Genomic DNA, 10,444 nt, shown 5'->3' on the forward strand with positions numbered 1-10,444 from the left:
TCAGCCAATTAGCTTGCTGGTTAGTTTGCGTGCAGTGGTGTGTGTCCTGTCATTCGGACCGACATGAATTTGGGAGCTGCCGCATCGTAAAGGAAGAAGCAGTTGAGAAATATATCACAAACCGCAACGATAAGTAAGTACTCGAAACATTTTGGTCGTCACTTCGCTGTGAAGTTAACATTTTAAACGTTTATTTTCGTAACTAACGTCAACTTGTTTGGCTAAGACAGCCAGCCGGGTCGGCTTCAATGTCAGGTTGTTTTCAGTGGGCAGTTAACGTTTGGTCACTCTGACACTACGTTAACTGACATGTAAAGAACCTGCGTAGCATTTGCTTCGTTTTATTAAATCAACGTTATTAACAAAACAGGATTTGTTGAGTGAACGGTGGCCTGGAAAGCTAACGTCAAGGTTACACAGTATTAGCGACCTCAACAACATACGTTAACTTTGTTCAACGGTTACCTGCATACGTATAAGCTTGCAGTAACGTTACAGTTAATGTAAATGCTAACGTTAGCTAAAACAATGACACACCTAGCATATTTAGCATATTTAGCACATTTAACCGTTAGAAAAACTGCAGAATTAACGTTAAGATAACCTTTTTGATATTCTCTGATTATTTAAGTCAGTGTTTTACAATCTTTCCTGGCCAGTCCCATCAGTCAGAGAGCTGCAAAGATTTTAGTTTAACTGTAAATGGACTGCATAGGAAGTGGGCCATTTTACAAACCTCAGATATCTAAGTATATATCAGTTTCTAAGGTACACCTGGCTATAAAAAAAATAATGCAACCTCATACAGCAGTAATGCAATAAATTCCACCATTTATGAAGGATATAATGTGCACTTTAGGTTGAAGCTGTTGAGGTGTTAATTAAATTGCATGGTCATTCTGGAGGTTTGTGGTGATGTTGAACTGTATTGCATGAAAGCTGTGTCTTATTTTGAAGATGACAGTATGTATTTATTTTCATATCAATATAAACGTACAACAAAAGGACAATAAGTAGACATAAGACAACCGCAACATTAAAAAAGACAGCAACAATGACAAACACTGCAACAAAAGGTATGAAATAATACAGTAACACATTATGTGACAAGGTATGACTTAAAGAGGGGGGGTATACAGTACTAATGCCTTATAATTAATAAATGAATTCATATATCTTAAGGAGTACATTCCATGTAAAACTCCATGGAAATTCAGGAATATTTCTGTGTCAGTCTAGCAGAGTTGCAAATGTACCATGTTGAAATGCAATTTCAAATTTGGTCCCACCTCAGAAAGTTGTGTTGCTGATCAAATCAGCTGTTCGTTCCATACCAAGAAGACTGGAGAACTCAAGCAACCAAGCTTCTATTAAGAAATTTCCAAATTTTCCAGTTCAACAATATCAGTCTTTTGCCAACCATAAGGCTTAACCTACTGTTTTTGACTTGTGCAGCCCTATAACCCAACAAGCAAACCTGAAGGTGACAAAATAAACTAATAAGAACAGAAAAAAAACATTTTAATGTTTATTAAGGTAGGATTTATTGCAGAGCTGTTGTATTAGACTGCATTAGTCTGAGCTGCCTCCTGTGATCCCATCAAGTAGGCTACCCCTGGTACTACCCATAGATTTGTACTAAAATGTCTCAAATGACAACTCAAATTAACAGCATGTTCTTATCACACGTGCATATGAAGGACCACAAACCTTAAAATATATTATGTTAATGCTTACTTAGAGATTTCTCCTTGGAGAGTCTATACTGGAAAGCAGTTTGACTAATGAGTTAAAGGTTAACACTTGTTGAGTAGTCTAAGCAGGGTCTAGGTTTGCTAAGCTTTGTGGCTGTAGGCTTGCCATCTGTCTGGCCAGGCTGATTAAGTATCACTGAAACCAAGGGATAGCTCCCTTGAGTGCATAAGCAGTCACAGCTGTCTCTTATACACTCTACAGTGTATAAAAAGTAAAATTCACAAAACGTTTTTTGCAAAATAAATAATCAGTTATTAAATGCAGTTTCTGCTCATGCTCACATAGTTGCTACCCCAGAATGAGGTGTTGTCGGTGATGCTTTTAGTAATATCTGTTTATAGTGTGTAGATTTGTTAAAAAAAAACAAAAAAAACATAGGCATTATCTTTATATAGGGGGCGAAATATGTCTGATTGTGTGGTTTTGCAGACAAATCACCATACTGTCTGTCTAGGATTAGTCTGATCAGCTGATAAGAGCATTGAGGCAAGATGCCTGCCTGGTTCAAGCCTGTAACCTGTTAAATTCTCCTGCTGTGACAGTGGCGTAATACAAAAACAACACCAACATTAACATAACAATCATAATATGCTTTGAAAAGCCTCTCTAAATAAATGCATATTTTCAGTAAATAATCTATTGGATGTAATCGCTGTTAGCTCACTGCCTATGATAGACAGATGAGTTAGCCCTTGTGAATCTGCCGTCCTCACTCTCTGTTACTTAGGTTGCTGCGTTTTGCCACCCCTGATCGCTGCATGTTTACTTCCATCGCCTTGTAATCCAGACTGAGATGAATGAGCGCTGCTAATCTGACCCTCTATTTCAGGAACACTGACTGCGTAGGTGGATCTTGTGGCGAGCTTTGCGTGTCCTGCACATGTAGAAGACGATCCAGACACGTAGCCTGAAGGCTGCACTGCAACAATGCCAGAGTCCTCCCTGGGTGAGTATAGATTTTGACATCTTTGTAGACCAGTGAAAATGCACTGTGAATGAGACATGTTGAACAGTTGTCTGTTGTACTCAGGAGCTGCTCCTTAACACCTTTACATGTCTTAGAAACTGTACCATAATTTGTGATATATGACTCTACATCGGCATTATCTTTAGTTAGATAAACTAGTACAGTACTGCAGTGTTTGTAGGTTACTGTATCATTTTGAGTTCTGTCTTGTGCTCTGTATCAAACCCTGTGAGTCAGAAACAGGTTAAACTAACACAAATGGCAGACAAATGTGATTCTTAGTTTTTGTGCCAAAAGTAACCTGTAACATTTTTTGTTTATGAAGTGGTTTCCTTTTCTTGTCAAGCATTAACAAATTAGCATACGGTCATATTGCATATAGTTAACAGACATTTTTTCTCCAGAAGTCAAGGACATTTGCAGCAGCTCCGTTGAATGTAGACCATCTCCCTTGAGGCAGTTTAGCCAATCATCGCTGCCACTGCACAGAAACTACATGCATGGTACCTTCTGCACAGAGCAGAACGTGCAGGAATGTCTTTCACACATCAGTCAGGTTGGTAACTTCAAGTGTCTCTGATCTATTATTAGTGCAGTTATTGATACCTATATTCTTGTGGTTTAAAAATGCATGTACAATATGACTGCAGTGTTCTAGGTTTGAGTCTGGCTGCTCCTCTACATCCTGTGCTTCCTTTTAATCTCCCTTTTACAGGAGGTGTCCTCACTTGGCCTCCCACCAGTTTGTACGGAGTCGAGCGGCAGCTCAGAGATGAATGTTGTGGCTGTGCTAAATTGCATGTACGACCTGATTCAGCTGCACCGCAGGGGCCTCCGGACCCTGGAAAACATGGAAGTGGAGCAGCTTAAGTCCAGCAGCAATGTGGACTTCCTGCAGCTCACAAGCACCCAACTAAAAGTACAGTAATATTCAAACCCAGTGATTCCTCTGTAATATTATTTAATTCAAACAAAAATATAGATAAATAGACTCAGCACCTCAAGAGCAGCTTGTCAATATTGAAAAAAATAACTCTGATGTTAACTGCCCATGTCACTGTTGTTCTGTTATCACAGGAGCAGCTTGAACAGTCCAAAAGAGAAAACACGGGACTCCTTGAGAAAGAACGACAGCTGCAGTTGAAATTGAAGAGTTTGCAAAACTGCCTGAAAAATGAAAAAGAGGAGGTACTTAGTTTGGCCTTACTGCCCCAGACAATGTTAAGTGACTCCACAGGCAGTTTTATTGTCTCAGGTGTATAAGCATGACGATAAACACTTGCCTTATTTCCTCCTGGCAGGTGCAAAAACTTCAGAACATAATTGCCAGCCGGGCCAGCCAGTACAATCATGAGATGAAAAGAAAAGAAAGAGAGTTTAACAAACTGAAGGAGCGCTTGAATCAACTTCTGGTTGACAAAAAGGAGAAAAAACAAGGTGAAGAGAAAACCTGTTTAGCCCCATCCTGTGCGCCAGTATTTAACGTTTCAAACGTAATCAACATCTTTACACACAAGATTGATATTGACATGCCCCGTGAGACTCTTTATATTAATTTTATTTTTCTACATTTGTTTTTCTCGCTTCCAGCCATTGATGTATTAAACAACATTGGAAGAGCTGACGGGAAGAGAAGCCTTTGGAAAACTGAAAAGACAGAAGCAAAGTAAGTTCACATCTAAGGGTTTTTTTCCAGTCAGTCAGTCCAGTCCAGTCATTTTACATCTATCTATTAACCATGTCTCTAAAGACATATTTACTTACATGTAAAAATGTGAGAATACAGGAGAAAGAAATAATCAGCATGGTCCAAGAATGTACTACTCGTCCTACTTTTGCACATCAGCTTTTTAGGTGACACAGATTTATTTTAGGAACATAGGCATTAAACATGGTGGCGATGCTGGATGGCATTGCAGCTTTGATTAATTTCCTCTGTAGATGGTTCATGTACAACAGACAAAAACATAGATTATTATCTTCTTCATCCCAAGGCATGAGGGGGAGATGTATAAGACTCTGCTGAGCGACTATGATACCCGACAGAGGGAGCTATTGCTGGAAAATTCAGAGTTGAAGAAAGTGTTGCAGCAGATGAAAAAAGACATGGTGTCCATTCTGAGTTCAAGGAAACAAATGCTGAAAGATGACAAACATCAGGATGATGACATGCAGGTAGGACCAGCTGTTTTTCTTTTCTTTTTATTACAAGAAAAAAGTACTGAGCATACGACTGGATAAATGACACTTTTATACTGCACAGGTCGTGTGAAAGTTTGTAAACAGATGTTTTGATACAGTTTTGCTCTTGTTAAACACTGGCCCTTTTTACTCCAGTTCATCAAGACATTTTCAAGATTCCTTGTTCACCATTGAGGCATGCTAGAAAAACAAAGTTTTCTTCATGAATTCAATGTAACACGGTTTGAGTAATTGATACACTAATGATCATTGTGTGGGTGAAGTATTCCTGTAAGCAGAAAAACACAACCATAACTAACATGCATCATCTTTTGTCTTTTAGACTTGCCAGATGTGCTGCCAGTAGATTGAAAAATATATTTGTTGTCATTGTCAGGCTTGCTCAGAGGAGGAAGAGGAAGTGTTTGATTCCAGCAAAGAAAGTGTGGAGCTGTATTGTGTTCACGCCCGGGAGAAGCTGACGAACAGTATTCGTCTCCAGTGGAGAAGACTCAAGAGCCACGTTGAAAGATTGGACAGCCAAGGTAGTCTTCATACCCCATACCATCACTATTTGACCCTGACACATGAAGAAATATAACTTTGTGTCATGTTAGGAGATTTGGATTCCTTTCTAACCCCCAAAAGTGGGTTTAATATTCCTGCAAAGCGTGATTACTTACATTATATACTGAAGCCACTGGTCTGAACACTGGTGATATACTGTATGAAACTGTTTGGTCAGTTCTCTGTGAAAAATTCCCAGTGTCATTCCAGACTGGATCCTCACCTCCTGTCTGTTAAAATCAATGCTAGACAATGAATGTTGTGATTGTAAAATTTAATTTTCTGGGGTACTTGTTCAGCGTCTTTGGCTCAGACTGGCGAGAGTAAGAACACTGATGCTGTTTCCCGAGGGACTCATGAGGAGGAGATGGACAGACTGAAGCTGGAGATCCAGCAGTGCAAAGACTTCATTCAAGCACAACAGCAGCTCCTGCAGGTAAGACTGAAATCAACCTGAATGTTTAGCCAGAAAATGTTTGCATTATACATTCCTCCAAAACCATAGATGTCATCGGAAGGTGGAGGTGATGGCGGACGCCTGCCGAGATGCAGACCACAGTTTGAAACCAAAAAACGTGTTTTTTGTGTGGTTATTTCAGTTGTGTTTGTGGCACCTAAACTGGGTGTTTTTCACTGACACATTGCCTCTTTTTCCAGCGGCTTTTGTGCCACCAATCATGGGTGTTTTAAGCCAAAACACGATCCTTCCCTAGTCATAACCAAGTGATTTTTGCACCTAAACCTAACCACACCTTCACCACAGTTTCAACCTGTTTGCTGCACAATATATGCACAAATGTAAGGTAATAGTAGATTGCAGAACGTTCAAAGCAAACATTTTTCCGGCAGCTGGGTTGTTCCATCATAAGTTCAAGTGGCCAATGACAAGAGTCACATTGCTGAGGAAAGAGTGCCATATAATCAGTAATAAGTTTTGAATAGGAGGTAAAATAACACTTAAAAACTTTTATGCTTTAAACTTGTAGTTTTGAATATTAGTTGACTTCTAACACTTCTTTTATTAAATTCTGGTTAAACAAAGCTTTGCTTCGTCTTTTTCTTGTAGCAGCAGCTGAGCTCTCCATGTGACGAGGAGACAGCATCCCTGCTGAGCGACTGCTTCATGCTGCAGGAGAAAGAACGCTTCAGAGAGGAGTGGAAGATCCTCGAGGAACAGAGGAAGATCTTTGAGAGGGAGAGGAGGAACTTCACTGAAGCTGCTATAAGACTCAGCCATGAGGTGAATTATGAAACCTTTCAAAAAATGGTTTGAAATACAATTTAGGACACACAGCAAATGTTTCATGTTGTCAAAAACAGGTGTGTGCCAAGATGAGTTGTGAATATCTGTGTGTTCACTTCCGTGATTGTTTTTGCGATGTCTTGTTCTTTGTTTAACTTGCAGAGAAAGGCCTTTGAGGATGACCGGGCAACGTGGCTCAAACACCAGTTTCTAAACATGAGTCCATTTCCTGAGTCAAAGAAACCCCAGATGTCAAAGTCTAAAAGTGCCTTTTTAATATGTGAGTGTCTACCCAATTACGTTGTACAGGCCCAGTTCACCTTTGCGTTGATATTAGAATTTCCTGGAGTCGCATAGTTTAATAATAATTGGAAATAAACTGAATGTTACATGGTATTGATAATGATTCTTATGGGTCAACAATAGACTGAACAATGCCAATTTCATTCCTTTATACCTGTACATCTATCCGTCCATCTGTCCCATTCTCATGAACACGTGTCTCAAGAATGCCTCAAGGAAATTTCTTTAAATTTGGCAGAAGCGTCTACTTGGACTCAACGGTGAACTTATCAGAATTTGGTGGTTAAAGGCCAAGGTCACTGTGACCTTGCATCTGTCTTATTCTCATGAACATGATATCTCAAGCAGGCCACGATGGAATATCCTCAAATTTGGCACAAACGTCCATTTGGACTCAACAATTATTACTGTGACCTCATCAAACACGTTCTTAGCCATAACTCAAGAATTCTTATGCTAATAATGGCAAAGTTTCACACTAACAGGACAAAATGATGAACTGATGACATTTTAAATCCAAAGGTCAAAGGCTAACTACACTGTGACATCACAGTGATTTTCAAAAACACTGTTTGGGCCATTATGCAACGTCGTAACTCAGAAACAGAAGGGGAGACATTTGGTGAGATATTGAATTGGTGACACTAATCTTGGGTGTTCACCTTGAAACTGTGCTGGTTGTATAGATCTTCTGTGCTGCAGGGTTGAAGATGCACGTTTTTCCAAATATGTAGCTTCTTTGCAGTAACATCCATATTTGAAGCATTGTCATCTGACATGGCCACATACAAGTCTGGACAGATATGGATGTAAACTGTAACTGCAACTTGAGTGGTGCGTAGAGGCATACAACTGCAAGGCAGTAATTAAATTTTCCTTTATTTATGAGTCACATTATGGGGTGATGTTATAATTTGTATTCTATGTTTGTTGTTTTCAGGTATAACAACCATTAAGTCATTTTCATGACAAGGATTAATAACGTTTCATCTTATATTTGCAGCTAAAACAGAAACGATTGTAGCATCAGCTCCAGAAAAGCTCATCAAATGTCCGTCTGACACATCCTCCCCCACACTCCAGTGTGTCCCACTCACATCACCATCAGCAGCCAACCTGTATCGCACACTTTGCCTTATCCCAGAAAACAGGTACAGACTCTTTATATGCACAAGGAGTGACATAATGTACCTGTAAATAAATGCTGCTGTCTCGTTTCCCTGACTGTTTGTCATATTTTAGTTCCAGATCAACCAACCCAAAGAGAAAGACTGAACATGTCGAAGAGTCGGGCGTCTTTTCAAATGGAAATGTTCCAGTTCAGGACAAACTGTGGGACAGCTGTGAAGACCACAACAGCCACACACTCACAAGAGAAAAGACCAGCTCTATATAAAGCCAAAAATGTTCATCATTTAATCAGCATTCTTGTTAATTAATATGGATGAGTTATGGTATTTTAGAAATAGACCTGAAATGTGAATGCCAAACATTCATAGATAGATTGTAAACTGATTGAATAACAGTGGAAGTCAAACAAGAGTTCTGGTTAGGTGCTGGTATTCTGTGCTCTGTGTGACTGAGAGAAAATCTAATAGTTCATTTTTTATTATTGCACTGTTGTTTTTTTTAGATTATGTGATAAATGTATTTATTAATTTTTGTGATGCTGTAAATCTTGTTTTGGCAATGATTTTTTATGTCTAGGATCTTAGTCTGAGGCTAGTATTTTTTGGCAGTGCAGGTGTGCCACAACAGATCCTATGCTCCAGTAATGAGATGTTGCTCAGTCCTCATCAATGGATGCTGTTGCACCTAAACTTGCCTAAATGTATATCACAGCTTTTTCAACTTCTGTTATCATGTTAAACTTGTCAACTGAATCATTGATTTAGAATATAGATTTAATGCTGCTTTTTCACTGAATGTAATAAGAAACTGGGTAAAATATGAAGTATTTTTCTATAGTTTGATAAAGAAATGTGGTTGACAACATTGTTATTTAGTAACTGTAGCAGGTACTTTAGTAGCAGGTTAATGTAGGATGATGCAGTTCAACAGGGAGAAAGGCTGTAAACATAAGATAAATAATATAATGTGAAATAGAGCAGTGACACTGAGGCTACACATTCTCATCTTTTTTTTAATGAATGTGTTTATTTTAGTGGCTTTATATTGGCAAATTAGAACAACTCTTACCACATGAATGTGACACGATGTATTCTAGACAATCTTATATTCTCGAAACATTCATTATACTTGTTTGAAACACAAGTTTTTTGTCCTTTGACCTTTACTGGCCTCTATTGGAAATGAGTTAGTGATCAACAGAACTGGTTCACTTGTCCCTTCCCATGCACAGCGTGATTTTGCCACATCGGACATGCTCCTGGATCAACACCCCGCATCACATTCCTGAACCAATATTGCAAATAATCAATCACAGCCTTCTGACATCATCACTGTGCTGCCCCTGTGCTTCTTTCAAAATTCCTTTGTGCTTCAGCAGAGCTAATTTAGTTTTTTGAAATTGAAGTTAATACGACTTTTTTTACAGAATCCAAAACTTCTGTACACTCAACTTTTGCTTCCTGTCTGTCCACTGAGTCTGTTTCAAATGAGAAATGGCAAATCTACGAATTGGTAAAACCAAAATGGGCATTTTATGTTTTTTGGTGGGCAACAAAAAATAAATAGACCTTTCGTTTTTCATCTTAAAAGGAAAAAGGAAGAAAGAAATTGCCATAAACCAAAAATGGACTGCTTTGGATTGGTTCCTTTGTTTGGAAAAAAAACTCTGTTTTCTCGTTTTTCGTTTAAAATGAAAGTTGTTGTTTTTAAATTATTTAAATGAATTACGAACTATTCAATGATACCTGGACCTTGTGCAATTAAACAAAATCCTCAGCAACACTAAACAAAAACCTTGTAAGCTACTGCAGGGTGAGTAAGTTAGCTTGCTAACTAGGTTGGCTATGCTAATGAGTAAACTTACCAGTAGACAAGAATATTAGCGAGTTAGCTTGCTCACTAGTTAGGCAATGCTAATAGTTAAGTTTGTCAATAGGCTAATATTGTTCATTAAGATTAAGAGTAAGGATAATATTTTGCAGTTACAAAGACCGGTGACGGACACATTTTCCCTCCTTTTTAATAGCTTGGTCATTCAAAACTTTTTTTTTCTTTTTTTTTTCTTTTGGCAAGATTGCAGTGCTTCTGTTGATCCACGACCGTCTCTGCTATGTTGACCCTGGACAATTTGTTCATCCAGAAAAATTGTTGTCATCTATATCCTGGATAGCTTGTTTATGTAGAGCCAGGACCATCATCACCATGGATCATCACATCTGGATAATATGTTAATGTTGAACTTGCCCATCATTGCCATGTTGATTCTGAATAGAATTGCTGATGCTGATCCAGGACCA

General features: G+C 38.7%; 1 protein-coding gene across 3 annotated transcripts; it reads left to right on the forward strand.

The window, feature by feature from the left end:
* The first annotated feature begins 23 nt into the window (after positions 1 to 23).
* LOC117253764 (afadin- and alpha-actinin-binding protein-like) lies at positions 24 to 9,290 on the forward strand. Of its 3 annotated transcripts, none has more exons than XM_033621435.2 (14): positions 24 to 133; positions 2,585 to 2,701; positions 3,127 to 3,278; positions 3,438 to 3,641; positions 3,800 to 3,910; positions 4,024 to 4,159; positions 4,313 to 4,388; positions 4,717 to 4,897; positions 5,301 to 5,448; positions 5,770 to 5,906; positions 6,537 to 6,710; positions 6,876 to 6,993; positions 8,020 to 8,167; positions 8,259 to 9,290. In XM_033621435.2, the coding sequence occupies exons 2-14, from the start codon at positions 2,683 to 2,685 to the stop codon at positions 8,410 to 8,412; spliced, it is 1,758 nt and encodes a 585-aa protein (XP_033477326.1). In that variant the 5' UTR covers positions 24 to 133; positions 2,585 to 2,682; the 3' UTR covers positions 8,413 to 9,290. The 3 variants fall into 3 exon arrangements, with proteins under 3 accessions (XP_033477326.1, XP_033477330.1, XP_033477327.1); XM_033621439.2 differs by having other exon boundaries at positions 6,540 to 6,710; XM_033621436.2 differs by having other exon boundaries at positions 3,130 to 3,278.
* Positions 9,291 to 10,444: the final 1,154 nt, after the last annotated feature.

The sequence above is a fragment of the Epinephelus lanceolatus genome, chromosome 6, assembly GCF_041903045.1.
Source record: "Epinephelus lanceolatus isolate andai-2023 chromosome 6, ASM4190304v1, whole genome shotgun sequence".
NCBI lineage: Eukaryota > Metazoa > Chordata > Actinopteri > Perciformes > Serranidae > Epinephelus > Epinephelus lanceolatus.

What these genes read in the sequence shown, in the direction of transcription:
- LOC117253764 (XM_033621435.2), top strand. An exon ending in TCACAAGCACCCAACTAAAA is followed by an intron (nt 3,642 to 3,799) that starts GTACAGTAATAT and finishes CTGTTATCACAG; the next exon opens with GAGCAGCTTGAACAGTCCAA. An exon ending in CAAAAAGGAGAAAAAACAAG is followed by an intron (nt 4,160 to 4,312) that starts GTGAAGAGAAAA and finishes TCTCGCTTCCAG; the next exon opens with CCATTGATGTATTAAACAAC.